This window comes from Choloepus didactylus, chromosome 24 (genome assembly GCF_015220235.1).
Source record: "Choloepus didactylus isolate mChoDid1 chromosome 24, mChoDid1.pri, whole genome shotgun sequence".
Lineage (NCBI taxonomy): Eukaryota > Metazoa > Chordata > Mammalia > Pilosa > Megalonychidae > Choloepus > Choloepus didactylus.
In genome coordinates, this window is record NC_051330.1 from 1,498,318 (window position 1) to 1,513,138 (window position 14,821).

At 55.2% G+C, this 14,821-nt stretch overlaps 1 protein-coding gene across 1 annotated transcript in view; it reads left to right on the forward strand.

Annotated features, from left to right (window-relative positions):
• Nucleotides 1–14,821, forward strand: part of ADAMTS2 (ADAM metallopeptidase with thrombospondin type 1 motif 2) — a 227,643-nt gene that overhangs the window by 139,708 nt on the left and 73,114 nt on the right. Inside the window, 1 exon segment of the mRNA XM_037817818.1 lies at nt 14,211–14,294. Within this exon segment, the coding sequence (XP_037673746.1) occupies nt 14,211–14,294 (84 nt within the window).

Here is a 14,821-nt window from a genome sequence, read left to right on the forward strand (position 1 = left end):
GTCCCCAGGAGCTGTGGCTGTCAGGAGCAGCGGCGTGTGTGAAGCTGCATGCGATGCTTAGATGCTGCCGGGAGCCAGGCAAGAAGCAAAAATTGGGGTGTGGGTAGGCAATAGGGATTGGTGGGGACTGGGGAGCCAGGGGAGGCCACACCCCTCAAAGCCCCTTCCTGAGTCCTGCTCACCTGTGGTCAGGTAGGAATGAATGGCCAACTGTTGCCTGCTCTTTATTTTTTTTCTGTGAGAAGCCAGAAATTCAATTTTGCTGGGTTATCTAATGAGTTTTTCATTGTGGACGACAAATTGAAACCGAGACCCAGGGCTCCAGCAGGTGAGTCAGACGAGACTGCTGGACGAGGCTGTTGCTGGCTGCACGGTGCCTTCCCGCCTGGGAGAAAGGAGACAGCTGCCTTCCCCGGGGCCACTGTGATGAGGGAAATTAGTGCCCCCCTCCTCCCAGGCTTGTTGTGAGTTAAATACCAAATAAACAAAACAAAACAAACACTGGGTACCATGCGGGGCAGGTGGAGAGTGTCCCACGACTGTGAGCTCCGTGAGCTGTCGTTGGTTGAACATTCAGTAATTTATTCCACGCCGTCTGAACCCCTGGTTTAAACCAGGCGTGTTCTGCACACCGGGGAGCAGAAGAGAGCAGGGCATGTGCCTGCCCTCCAGCACGTGGGAGCTGTTTCGTAAATGAGCTGATAGGGGCACGTTCGGGGCGGTACGGGGTTGCAGAGAAGGGCGTCTGGGGTGGCTGGGTCAGGGGAGACTCCTCGCGTGAGACTCTTCTCAGCGCAGCCTTTAGAGCCTTAGCGGAAGGTGATGGAAATTCCTCCAAGCTGTTGCCTGTATCTGTAGTTTGTTCCTTTTCATGGCTGTGTGGTATTCCGTGGTAGGAATTATGAAGACGCCACAATTTATTCACCCTTCCACAGTTCTGGGCTCTTGGGCCCAGCTGCTCCCTGAAGCCCAGGCCGGAGGGACCAGGAGGAGAACGCGGTAGTGCCGACGGTGCTCCGGGTGGACCAGCATGTGCAAAGTCCCTGAGGCACCGCTGCGTCACATTGCACGGTTTCGGCCCGGGCAGCAGAGGAAGGAGTTGAGAACGAGACCTTTAAGGGCATTTTGTGCCAAGCGATGGGGTGTGGGCTTCGTCCCCTGAGACCCTGGGAGCGCCTGACGTAATATTGCCCTCTGGCGTGATGCAGTTGGTTCGGGGTCTAAGGAGATAGAAACGTCTCTTAGGGGTGGGAGGTCAGTGCCTTCTCCTGGCGGAAGTGCCTTTCCCCACGGCCTGGGGACAGAGATGTGAGCGTCTCCTGGGTTTTTGCTTGTGCCAGGCCCTGGGTGAGGGTCCCTGTGGCCGTGTGAGGGTTCCCTTTGCCGGATAAGACCGAGGGGTCGAGTGGCCTGGGTCGTGCATGCCGGAGGGGTTGTCTCGTGCCTCAGCAAGGGGAGGCCAGCTGAGCTGGAAGGAAGGCAGAGGGAGGGACGGCCCCCTCCTCGGCAGACCCCCAGGGCTCCGGCATCTCAGATGGGTTGGGAGACTCCCTCAGTGAAGGCTGCAAATTTAATTTCGTATTGACTGTGGACAATCTACCTGACTTTCATGTTCAGCACCTGGCAACGGTGCTCAGTAAACAGTACATAGTAGCTGCTCAGTAAACGCCTTATTAATGAATGAGTGAGTGAGTGAATTCCCATAACGTGGCTGTGGTCCCAGCCCTCCCATAAAACGTGGGCTCTGCCTGTCTGTGCAACACAAGCCCCAGTGGAGTGAGGGCCCCGTGCCTTTTTCCTTACGCCCCTCCCAACCCTATCAGAAACGATCGAGGCAACTTGTGCCTCCAGGAATTCAACCCCCCCTCTCTCTCCGGCCCTGGGTTCCCCCGTGTAGTGTGGGGCTTCTGGCACTTTCACAACATGCCATCCTCCTTCCGGTCTGCCCTGCCCCTCGCTCAGCCCTTGCAGCTGCCTGCTCCGAGCCAGCCCGGGACCAGAGCCAGTGAGCACGGAGAGCCTGGGCAGGGCCTGGCCAGGGAGCCGAGCCCCTTCTCCCAGATTCTCGGGGTGCGGAAAATGGAAATTGCTTCTGATGACGTTCGAGGCATCCTGGCATCTGCATTCTGGATGTTAGAAATCACGCTAAGTGAGTTTGTTCTCCGGGAGGGATGTTTCGTAGCAGGCAACCCTTGCCGTACCTTGCGGTTTCATTTTGATACAAGATGGGAAATCCTCATGAGCCTGGGCCGAGAGCATGCTGGCTGGCTGTCCAAGGCCCTCTGCCCAAGTTTCTTCAGTCTCTCCTGGCCCCTCAGCTCTTTACCTGGTGCTCACCTGGTCCAGCCCCTCCCCTTCCCCACCCAGCCTAGGAGGAAGCTTCTGGATCATCCCAGGGGAATAAAAAATAAATGAAGTTTTCAAGTTATGCGGTGGGGCTCAGTAGGATATTGGTCAGAATAGTTTGGGGAGCGGGAGGGGATTTCATGCCAGAGAGGTGCTGAGATGCCAGGGGAGGATGCCAGCGTCAGGGGGGGGGGATGGCACAAGGTCTCCCCACGGGGACCCCTCCCCGAAACATTCTCTGGAGTCTGGACTCCGAGCGGAACCTCTCAGGGCCCTGCGGTCAGCGATAGCCGGCAGGCCCAGCCGAGCGCCAGGGCCGCTGCCAGCCAGGATCGAAATCCCTTCCTCCTCCTGTCAGGGGCTGGCAGCTGCAGGCACCTCGGGGGATGTCAGGCCGTGCCCTTTCTTGTTCTGCATTGTTATCCCCTTCTGAAGAGCTGTCGGTTTGGTGAGCGGAAGGTCAGGCCGCACGAGGGGGGTGCGTGGCTGTCCGTTCCCCCGGCGCAGGGCTGCCAGGGAAAACCCCAGTCTGGGAACACACTCATGGCGGGGCCCATAAGCCGCAGAGCGGACATAGCCCATCCTCCCAGCTCTGCAGCCGGCCTGGGCACCCAGACCCCTTCCCAGCCCCAGAGCAGGGTCCACGAGTGACAGCCACATGGCCCAGCGTTTGGGATCCCAGAGAAACAGTTCACGGCCTTTGACCCTCCTGTAATTCGGTGACAACTTTGTGGAGCTTGTACTAAGCACCAGGGACTTGGCCAGATGCTTTAAATACTCAGTGGCAACCCTAAGGGGCAAATCCTATTATCTCCATTTCACAGACGGGAAACTGAGGCGTGCAGGGATTCGGTAACTTGCCCCAAGTCACACAGCAGGATGGGGCTCCGACCCCTGCCCTTTCTTTGCTGCCTCCCGAATTCAGGCGAGGGAGAAGGGCAGCTTCTTGCCGTGGCTTGCACCAACGTGGAATATTTTTTTAAGGCCACTTAGCTCTGTCGGTGTCCCTGCTCATTGGCCCGGAAACTGTGATGAGCCTCTGCTGGGTTCTGGGCACCCGGCTGCTTGTCGGGGGTGGGGGGGACCTGCAGAGGTGACCCCAGGGGACCAGGCCAGTCCCCCGCCCCAGGAGGGGAGGCTCTGCAGCCTGGGGGGTCACAGGAGGCCCTTCTGGAGGCTGCGTCCTTGAGCTTGGTGTGCCCGGGGGGGACATGCCCCAGAGAAGGCCGGCTTGGACGCCGTCACGCAGCGCCCGGCCCTTCCTTGTCCACTCCAGAGCAGAAACGTGAGCACCCGGTGCCCTGCTGTGCATCCCCCGGCGCCAGGGCCCCGGCTGGGCCTTCCCTCCGCACGGAGCGGGGCTGCGGCTGTGGACGCTTTCCCCCGAGGTTTGAAGATTCCGGGATCAATTTCCCAGGCGGAGCTCAAGGACGTGGGCTCCGGCTTCCCTCCTCCCCTGCAGCCGGGCAGCAGAGAGCACCTGCTGCACATCCGGGTCCCGGCGAGGGTGTGCGGCAGGGCCGGGGCCAGGGGCCTTAGCCGGGGCCGGGGCCGGGGCCATCGCCGGGCATCGAGGGGCCTCTGCTGAGTGGCACGCCCTGCGGATTTCCTACAATTCCACGTCCTCCCAAGTCATGCATGCATTCATTCATTCATTCATTCACCCAGCACCCCCTGAGTCAGACCCTGCTGGAGACGCAGCTGTGAGCAGTGCAGGCGGCCGCCTCCTGCGTTGACCGTGTGGCCCCACTGGGGGACAGGCAGCAGCGAGCCCTTGATGCACAGAATCACTGGGGGTGTAGATAAGCCCCATGCAAGGGGTAAAACTGGGGCGGGGGGGAGCCTGCAGAGGGTGCTGGGTGGGGCTGGGGAGCAGCTGCTTGCAGAGGGTGCTTGGGGCTGGCTTTGAGGCGACACCGCGGTGCTGAAGGCCGTCCCGGGCAGAGCCGGGCCCGGCAGGTGCAGAGGCCCTGGGGTGGGGATAAGTTTCCCTGTTCCAGGAGCGGCCGAGGCCAGTGGCTGGACCCGCGAGCAGGGCCGAGGGCTTGCTGCAGCCCCGAGGCAGGCCTGGCTCCTCCTGGCCTTGGGGTCGAGGTGAGGAGCTTTGATTTCCTTCCAAATCCGTCGGACGGCCTTGGGGGTGGTTTAAGCTGGGGAGTAACTGCCTCCCCTCTTTGAAACATATTTACTAGTAAGATTTTTTTTTTTTCCAAATGTTCTTCAGATAGCTAAAGAATTCCGGGGCTGGAGAGGGGAAGAGGCGATTCCAGCCGGGAGGGGTTGCACAAGCAGCGGGAGGGGCAGCCGGGGCCGGGAGCGACGGGCCCCTGGAGGAAAGCGGCTGACGTGGGGCCCAGGGGCCAGCCAGGGCCCGAGGAGAGAGAGCTCTGAGGGGCTGGGCCATTCCCAAAAGCACTGGGGAGCCATGGAGGGTTTTAGGCAGAGGAAAGAGGATGTTGATCTGCTCTGAGTGGTGCCCACTGTGAGGAATGGGGCACAGAGGGGCAGGGCACGAGGTGGGGCCACCAGGGAGCCCTGTCTGGGAGACGAGGCAGGTAGCGGTGAGGAGGGGGAGATGGTTTGGAGGCCGCCTTCCGTGTTCTGTGGCTCTTTCTGACACACCAGTCAGCTCTCTCGGGCAGAAGTCTTGTCACCATGTCCCTAGTAGGAATGCCAGCTTTTCACGGGGAATTTTACGGCTCAGGCCCAAGCAGGCCCTGCAGAGGTCCCGGCCAGGACCTCTGGGACTCACGTTAACTCTGACTTCTCATCTGAGCACATCCCGTGGGGAGCAGGAGGTGGTCTCGGGTGCCATGACACTTTCACACACACACACCCCCCAATAAAGAAAGCTGAACAGCCCCAGAAGGGCAGGTGCACTCATGTGCCCCACCAGCCCCGGGTTTCAGCTGCTTCTATTCCCAATGTCTCAACTGGGCACTGGGAGGCCAGACACCAGGGGGACCCCCGGCCCCTGTTTGCCTGGCTCGGACCCTCTGCTGCACCCCAATACTGAGCAAGAAGACACCTCAGTGACCCGAGAGGGTCCCACTCCCTGGCTGTGGGGAGGCCGTAGTGAGAGATCCTGGGTGGGATTACAGAGCCCTTCTTGGCCGGGGGCGTTCCCCGGTGTGGCCCCTTGAGCTCCCCGGCGGCCCGGCAAGGCCCAGCGGGCTTCCAGAGCGGCTGGAGCTTCGAGGAGCAGAGTCACGGGCCCCGAGTCCAGCAGGTGGGAGCCCCAAAGCTGAGCTTCTCCAGCCCCAGGGGCTCATGCCCGGTGGCCTGGCACCTGGGTCTGGGCTGCCTCACCCCATCCCCAGCAGGAGGGAGCCTGGCAGGAGCCGGGGCAGCCCGTCTGTCTCGTGGACACTGGCGCTGAGCAGTGGCCCGAATTGGGACTGGGAGTCAGGCTGGCCCGGGGCTGCCTTCCAGGACACGGGCCAGATGCTTTCCTGGAGATGGGAGCAGCCGCCTCAGCCCCAGGGGCAAGCCCGGGAGAGAGCTGAGGGTCCCACACCCAGAACCCTCAGCTCGCCCCTCGCTTCCCGGCCTCAAAGGGTTTCGGGAGGTAAAAGGAAAATCATTTGGTAAACTCGGCCCCGGAAACCTTCCAAATAACACGGCGTGTCTCCTGCGGGCCAGAGGGATCGTGCACAAGCTCAGAGCACATCGTCGGGGGCCCTGAGCGTGGGAGGGGGTCAGGGGCCCCTGGAGGGCCACTTTGCAGCCAGCCCTGCCCTCAGCCTTCCCCGGAGGCCCCAAGAAGTGCCGTCAGAGCCTGGGCTTCAGAGCGATGGTGTCATGGCATCGAGAAGGGGCCCCAGGGCACATCTCCCGCACCCACCCCACCAAGAGCCGAGGGGGCTGCACGAGCCGGGGGTCCGAGGGGGTCCAGAGCTGTGTGGGCGTGGCACACCTCCCCCCACCTCTCCTGTCCCCATCACTCGCCAGTCTGTCCCCTCCTCTCAACCCGTCCCTGATCTCGACCCGCCACTGGGCCCCTTCAGTCTATTTTCCATCAAGGACCCAAAGTCATGTCTATAAAATGCAGCGTCGTTGTCCCCTTCTCCCCGCCCCGTGTCTTCCCCCTTCTCTTTGAGAAAAGTTGGGGTCCTTCTCCTGACGGGGTCTGGCCTCAGCTGCTCTCTCTCCCCTCATCCCCTGTATCCCACCCCCTGCCCTCTCTCTGCTGGATTACACCTCCCTCCTTGTCCAGGGCTTTTTTATTATTAATTTATATATATGTATGTATGTATGTATATTTTATTGTGGTCGTCTATATGCAACACGTCTTTCCCATCTTAACGGTTCCAAGTATACAGTTCAGTGCTGTGAATTGCGTTCACCGTGCTCTGCTACCGTCACCACCATCCATGACCAAAGCTTTTCTGCCACCCCGGACCATAATTCTGCTCCTCTTTTAGTTCCTTAGGCCGCCCCTGCAAATACTGTGAAATGGTTTGGCTTAAACAATGGGGATTCCTTCACACTGAGGCTGGGAAAATGTCCAAATCAAGGTGTCATGAAGGCGATGCTTTCTTCCCGTAGACCTGCCGCCAGCGATCCTCGGCTCCTGCACACGGCCAGGCCCGGGGCAGCGTCTGTGGCCTTTCCCTCCTCTTCCGGATTTCGTTGCTTCCAGCTTCTTGTTTCCATGGCCTTTCCCCTTTGTCTGAATCTCATTCTCTTATAAAGGGGTCCAGTAAGAGGCTTAGGACCCCCCCCGAGTGAGTGGGCCACACCTTTGCAGGAGCCTCATCAGAAGGTCCTGCTTACAGTGCTCCACGCCCACAGCAGTGGATGAAGTTTAAGAGCCTGTTTTCCTGGGGTACGGCCAGCTTCCAACTAGCAGGGGTCCTAATTTACACCCCAAAGCCCAACTGTGGGGGAAAACGGAGCTCTCTGGAATTCTTGATTCTGATGTCACCCTCACCTCCAGCCCTCAATCCCGAGCTGGACGGACAGACGTAAACTGGCCTGGAAGAGATAGCTCAGGCCCCTCCAGTTGAAAAGCCTTTAGGGCGAGTGGTCAGTCAGTTCAAAGGTTAAACCCTTCCTCCCTGCCCGTCCTCCCTTGGGGCAGGGACGCCTGCCTGGCCGGGCAGCCCACGTCTGAGCACATCTGTGCAGCACGCTGTCCTCGGGGCCGTGGCCTCTGATTTGCCAAGAACCGGTGACTGGGGTCGGCAGTGCAGATCTGCCCTCCCCTCCTGCGGCCAGCACCCCTCCCACCGGCTCCCTCGGAGACCCAGCGGGACCCCCTGATGTCCCAGCTCCCTTGCAGTCCCCTCGCCCAGCCACCTGCATGCAGGCCCCAGCTATCCTGCTCCCTGTCAAAATTTTGCCCAAGTTCTGTGATTCTGGAAAACAGCAAAGTTGAAGAAATTGCCCCCTCACACCGCTTCGTATTCTAGAAAACAGCTTCCTGCCAAGAACCAACCCTTCCTGTCTGACTGAGACACACGGTTGCCCCTTGTTTACCTGTAAGAAGGGCAGACGTGGCCCCTGCACACTCCCCTCTCTGCCTCCTCAGGGGTGAGCCGAGCTGCTCCCCACCGGTCAGTCGGGACAAAGTGCTTGTTAACCAACGTGTGGTGCAAGCGTCTCCTCTGGACCCCTGAACTTGAAGGACACTTCCCAGAAAATAGGCTGCTTCAGCAGAAAATATTCTCCCGTCTCCTTTCTCCTGCCCCCTCCAGCAACTGTGGGCCCTGCCCTGTCCACTGCCTCCTTCATCTCTACTCCAGGACCTTCAGCCAAACCCCAGAAGCCGACCTGGCCGGGCTTTGCTCGCAGTAGATAAAGCAATACTTAGGGGACTTAAAAAAAATTCCTTTTCTGTCTTAAGAAGAACTGGCTTTTAAGGCTGTTGCCTCACTCTAGACTAAAAAATGTAGTTTGATTCTCAAAGCTGGGAAAGGATGTCCCGTTTTGGGGCCGTGTGCTGTGTCCCTAGGATCTCATGGGAAGCTGCAAAGCAAAACAATTTACTGGGAATGAAAAATGCTCTGTTCTGCCCTGTCTCCATGAGGCTGGTGGAGTGAGATGCTTCAGGGCTCTGAGCCCTGTAGAAGCTTTGAACAACCAACAAGAACTGGCAGAAACATCTTTCTCAAAACTCCATAAAACAGGTCAAGGATCTCAGTAAGGGGGTGAGCGCCAAATCAAGAAAAAGGCCCCTGAAAAGCAATAGGGTCTCGTGGTGCCTGGCCCATCCCCCACCCCTGCACCTGCTCGGCCCAGAGCTGATCTGCCCTCCCTGTGCAGGTCCCCGGTGGTCCCAGAGGGAGCAGGGTGGCCCTCGTGCACATACTGGGAGCAGGGAGGTCTGGCTCAGTCTGTCCGGGGGTGGCCTGAGGGACTCCCCATCCCGGAACTTGCCCTGCAGGTGGAGGGCAGCTCATGGGGCTCTCCGGGAGAACGCCGTGGAGAGCGGTCAGGTGGCTGCCTGCGGAGGGGACTGTGGCTGTAGGACACACGGTGCAGTGCCTGCTTCCTGGGAAAAACAGACAACCCCACATAAATAGGGGAATTTCTAGTGCTACGTGTGCACAGTCAAGGCAAAATGCATGCACAGAAAGGGTCAAGGCAGCCCCTGTGCGCTGGCCTGGGGCTAGTCTCTAAACTCATCGTGAGGGCACGCTCCGAAGGAGAGCCCTTGCACAAAGACTGGGAATGTTTTCTTTTTCCTTTCTTTCTTTCTTTCTTTCTTTTTTTTTGGTTAGGAACTAGCATTCCAGGGAAGCTCTGTCATAACAGTAGCTGGGTACAAGCTGCAGAAACAGAAGGCTCAGAGTCTAAATCCCAGCAATAACACGTTAAAGTATCAAAATGTCCAGGTTTCAACCAAAGGCTACAAAACATACAAGGAAACAGGAAGTGATGACCCAAGTAAAGGAGCCAATTAAAGCCTTGGAAGCCATCGCTGAGGAGCTTCAGACCTGGGGCATACCAAAGACTTAAAAACAATAGCTCTAAATATGCTAAAAGAGCTAAAGAAAACACGGACAAAGAACTAAAAGCCATCAGGAAAACAGTAGACAAACAAGGAGAGAAAATCAGTAGAGGGATGGAAGTTATGAAAAGGAACCAAACAGAGCCGAAGACCGTAACAACAGAAATTAATTCCCTAGATGGGGTAGGCAGAAGATTTGAACTAGCAGAAGAAAGAATCAGTGAACTTGAAAATAAGGCGATTAAAATTCAGTCTGAGCAGCAGAAGGAAGAATGAAGAAAAGTTAACAAAACCTGAGGACCCTGTGGGACACCATCTAGTGCACCAATATGCATCGTGGGGGTCCCAGAAGGACAAGAAAGAGAGAAAGACGCAGAGAGAATAGTCAAGGAAATCATGGCTGAAAACTTACCAAATGCAATGAAAGACATGATGCTCAGTGAACTCCCAACAGGATAAAACTAAATAGACCCACACCATAGCTTATGATAAACCAAACTGTTGAATGTCAAATGTAAAGAGAATTCTGAAAGCCACCAGAGAGAAGCAACGTGTCACGTGTAGGGGAAGGTCAATAAGATTAGGTGCCAATTTCTCATAAGAAACCACGGAGGCAAGAAGGTGTTGGGGAGAGATATTTAAAATGCTGAAAGCAAAAAAAAAAAAAAAAAAAAAAAAAATGCCAACTAAGACTTCTATGAAGCGACAAAACTGTCTTCAAAAAATGAGGGAGCGATTAAGACATTCCCAGATAAATGAAAACCAAGGGAACTCGTCACCACTGGATCAGTCCTACAAGAGATGCTAAAGAGAGTTCAGTAGGGTGAAAGGAAAGGGCAGTAGAAAATACATAGGCACTAAGTGAAGATTTATAAAGTTCTCCAGTAAGGTTAGCAACGGGTAAACATACATGCCAGTACTATTGTACTTTTGGTTTGCAACTCCACTTTTAACTTCTTACAGCTTCTAAAAGGCAAATGCATACAGTGTAATGAGAAATCAGCAGTTTTGGACTCCTAATCTATAAATATCTAATTTCAGCAAGAGCTACATGAAGTTTGCCATGTGACAGACAGTGTAAGGACCGAGGACTGCTGGCCGCCAGCCCCCAACACCACGGTCTTCTGGGAGAAAGCATCGCCCAGCTGACGTCTCAGTTTTGGACTCCTCCTGGCCTCACAACCTGAGCCAATAAATTCCCATTGTTTAAGCCAAGTCATTATATGGGATTTGTTTTAGCAACAAGGAAACTACAACAATGTTCAATTTCTTGAACTTGAAAACTACACTTAAGGCAGGTATGTAAGTGAGTATCTTTATTCTTAGGAAATGTGCGTGGCAGTATTAAGTGTTCAAGAAGCATGATGCGTTCAACCTACCTGTGAGTGTTTAGAAAATGGGTTTATAGATAGAAAGACAGATAGATGGATAGATAGAATAATATGGCAAATATGGGAAAATGTTAAAATTGGTGGATCCAGGTATCTGGGGGGATAGGGGTAGGTTGGAGTTCTCTGTATGGGGTATTATTTTTGCAATTGTCCTGTAAATTTGAAAGTATTTCAAACTGAAGTGTTTTTTTTTTTTTTTTTTAAACTTGGAAAAAGAAAACCAACCCAACACCATTTTACTATTTTGAAACCTGTCACTGCATTGCACATGTGTGGAAATTTAATCATCACAACAGCTTTGTGAGGTGTAGACAACTGTCCTTATTTTGCAGAAGGAGAGGACAGGGGATGTGTGAGTTGGCTGAGCTCTTTGGGGGACCCCTGGTTAGGTGCAGGCAGCGAGGTGGGGGGCTCTGGGGGTCTGGCAGGTGGCCCTGAGGCAGGGACTCCACCCCTCCCCCACCAGCCTCCTGGTGGTGGGCTCAGAGCCCTGGGCTACTGGGACACCCTGTGCCCTGCAGGGCTGGTCAGTTGTCCCTTCCCTGCTGGAAAGCAGCGTGGGGACCAGATTATAAACAGAAGGTAGGTTTGCTGGGCAGGATGCCCCTGGGAGGGGGCCTGCACTGGAGGCCTCAGGCTTGCTAGCTCTGCCCCCCACCTGGTGACAGCAGTCCCCGGCCCCTGCTCCATCTCAGGAAGCTGCTGTGGCCCCTCCCGAGCTGTCTCGTCCATCATGACTTAATGAGGTGTCAACTCGCAGATATCCAGGTGTCTTCCTACTGCCCATAGGTAGGAATTACTATTACTCAGAGATGTAAAAACTTGGTGTCTTGGTCTGCCAGGGCTGCTATGACAAATACCACACAACAGGTTGGCTTTCACAAACAGAATATATTGGCTCATGGGTTTGGAGGTTAGAAGTCCAAAATCCAGCTATCGGCAGGACTTCCTCTCTCCCAGACTGACACGTGGCTGTCTCTTTCTTCTCGTGTCTGCTCCTCTGCTTTCGGCTGACCTCGGGCTTCTGCTGACCTCTGGCTTCTGCTGACCGACGGCGTCTCAATTTCCTTTGCTTATGAGGATTCCAGCCATAATGATGACGTTCACCCCGGCTCAGCTTGGCCTCATCTAAATAGGCTGTTCCAAGATATGACTCACAAACAAGTCCACGTCTTAAATGGTGATAACACCTTCAACGCCCTCTTTACAAGTGGGTCCCCCCGGCTCAGGGCCGGGGCTTAGGACTTGAACTTGTCGTTGGTGGGGGACGTGATTCAATCCCCAACACGTGGGGTCTGAGAGCCCACGGCCCTGGCCGAGATGACAGGGTAGGCCCGGGGGCTGCTCGGCGGTGTCTGCACTCCCAGAGGATGCGGTCAGCAGTCCCTGGGCGTTGTCTGCTCACGGGGAGGGAGCGCTCGGCCATTTCACGCCTGTCCACTCTGTGCTGGTGGGCAGGGATTTATTCTGTCCATAAGCATTTCCACGGAGGATCTGCCGTACGCCGCTGTGACCTGGGCCCTGGGCATACAAACGGGAAAAATAAAGGTGACAGGTGAGCTCACAGAGTTCCAGAAGCAACATACCACTTGTTTTAGTTTACTAAAGCTGATGAAATGCAATATACCAGAAATGGACTGGCTTTTCATAATGCAGATTTATTACCTTACAAGTTCACAGTTTTAAGGCAGTGAAAATGTCCAAATTAAGGCATCAATAGGAGGATAGCGTCTCTGAAGAAAGGCTGATGGCATCTGGGGCTCCTCTGTCACGTGGGGAAGGCACGTGGCCGGATCTGCTGGGCCTCTCCCGGGTTTAGCTTCTGGTTTCCATTGCTTTCTCCAAAATGTCTCTGGGCTTCTGTCTTAGCTTTTCTCTCTCAGCTCCTGTGTGTCCTTGTTTCTCCCAGGATTTTTCTCTCTAAGCGTCTGGGGTCCTCTCTTAGCTTCTCTCCTGGTTCTGGTTTCCAATGGCTGTCTCCAAAATGTCTATAGGTGTTTTCTCTCTAAGCGTCTCTGAGCTGTCTTTCAAATGTCTCTGCCTTTTACTGTGTCATAGAGGATGCCAGTAAACTAATTAAGATCCACCATGAATGGGTGAGATCACATCTCCATGGAAATAATTTACTCAGAAAGTCACACCCACAATTGAGTGGGTCACATCTCCATGGAAACAACCTAATCAAAAGATCCTACCTATGATAGGTCCAGCCCCACAAGATTGGGTTAAAAGAACATGGCTTTTGTGGATTGCATAACAGATTCAAACCAGCACACCTTCTCTGAAGACAGGCTGCGGGCAAGCTTGGGCTCCTGTCACGTGGGAAGGCACGTGGCCGGAGGCTGCTCGTCCTTCTCTCCTGGGTTTCGTTGCTTCCAGCTTCTGGCTGCAATAGCTTCATCTCTGAACTTCTGCGTGTTTCTCTCTTTTAGCTTCGGTCTCTCCCAGCTTCTGAGGCTTTTTCTCTTTCAACTTCCTTGGGGCTTTTTTCTGTGTTTTATCCTCTTACAAAGGACTCCAGTAAGAGGATTAAGACCCACCTTAAATGAGGTGGGTCACACCTCAATTTAAATAACCTAATCAAAAGGTCCCACCCACAGTAGGTCTACATGAAAGGAACATGACCTTTTCTAGGGTGCATAACAGCTCCAAACCATCACAGCACTCAGGCTTGATGAAGAGCTGACGCAGACTTCTGGAAGGAAGTGGCCGCAAGGCTGGGCCTCACAGGATGAGTAGGATTTGGGCAGATAAGGAAGGAGGGGGCAGACTGGGGCCTTCCCCAGATAAGGCAGAGGGAGTGCAGAGTGGGTGAGAGTGGGGACTCATCACATTTATTGTATCAGGGATCCCTCAGACATCCGATGAAGCCCAGGATGAGAAATAAGAATAAGAAAGCACATGGGCATAAAATAATTGTAAAATACAAAGGAAGCCAAAATATGTATATATAAAGGAAGCCAAATACAGTTCCCAAAACATAAAACAGGAACTACATTTGTGATCTAGTACTATCTGCTTTGTATTAATGCATTAGAAGTAAGAGCTAGTGGTGGGTCTAAAAAAACAGTGGCCGTCTCCCAGCTGTGATGAAACCGTGAGCAAGCACCATGGGGTGCGTTCTGCTCTCTGCTGCCTTCGTTCGTGCTTGAAGGAAATGGCACATTTTGGGCAGAGGCTGGAGCCAAAACCAAGGGATCATTTCCAATCCAAGTTCAGGCTCCAGGTGAAAAACCCAGGGCTGGAGGGCAGGGTCTGGATTCCACTGAGAAGGGTGGAGCCGGTGCTGGCTGCAAAGGGGGTGGGTGTCCAGAGGGAAACGGGGGTCTGGATTCAAGAGCCGGGTCAGAGATGGCGTTTGTGGGACTGACAGAGAGTGTGAGAAAGAGGGAGGAGAAGGGGGCGAGGAGGCTCGCAGGGGGCTGGCCTGGGGGCTGGTTGGGGGGAAGCCGTCTGCAAAGCCGGGGCTGGTCCTGGGGACAGTGGTTCCCGCTGACCCCTCCCTGGTTGTCTTTCAGGTCAACGAAATCTATCACGACGAGTCCTTGGGCGCCCACATCAACGTGGTCCTGGTGCGGATAATCCTCCTGAGCTACGGGAAGGTGAGCGGGCCGGGCGGGGGCCGTCCTGCCCATCCCCTGTGGAGGGGCTCTGCGCCGAGGCATGGGCTGCTTTGGAAAGGGGGTGTATTTGCCCAACCACGTGTCTCTCCCCTGCTGCCCTGTGGTTTCTACGGGAAACTTGTGAGCCACCCCTAGATACCCGCTTCACTTTCTCCCTCTCCCTTCACTTGAACGAGGGCCCCTTCTCCTCATGCCTCTTCGCTTTGTTATTGCCTGAGCCCTCTGGACCTTCCTACCTTCTCTTCCTGTCAATTTTGGAACCATCTTTCCTAGCAGCACAAAGGGGTCTATGAAGTGGGGTAGAAAGCCACCCAGAGGCAATGACCAGAGTGGGAAAGATAGTGGGAGACGGTGCAAAGAGAGGTTGTGAGGACGGAAGGAGCCCTTGGGTGCCAGCTGGTGAGACTGAGTGAGTGCCTGGGGCAGGTGCGTTGAACGCACTTTGCAGGTATTGTATTAGTTGGGGCTCTCTGGAAAAACAGAACCGGCATGGCCACATGAGCACG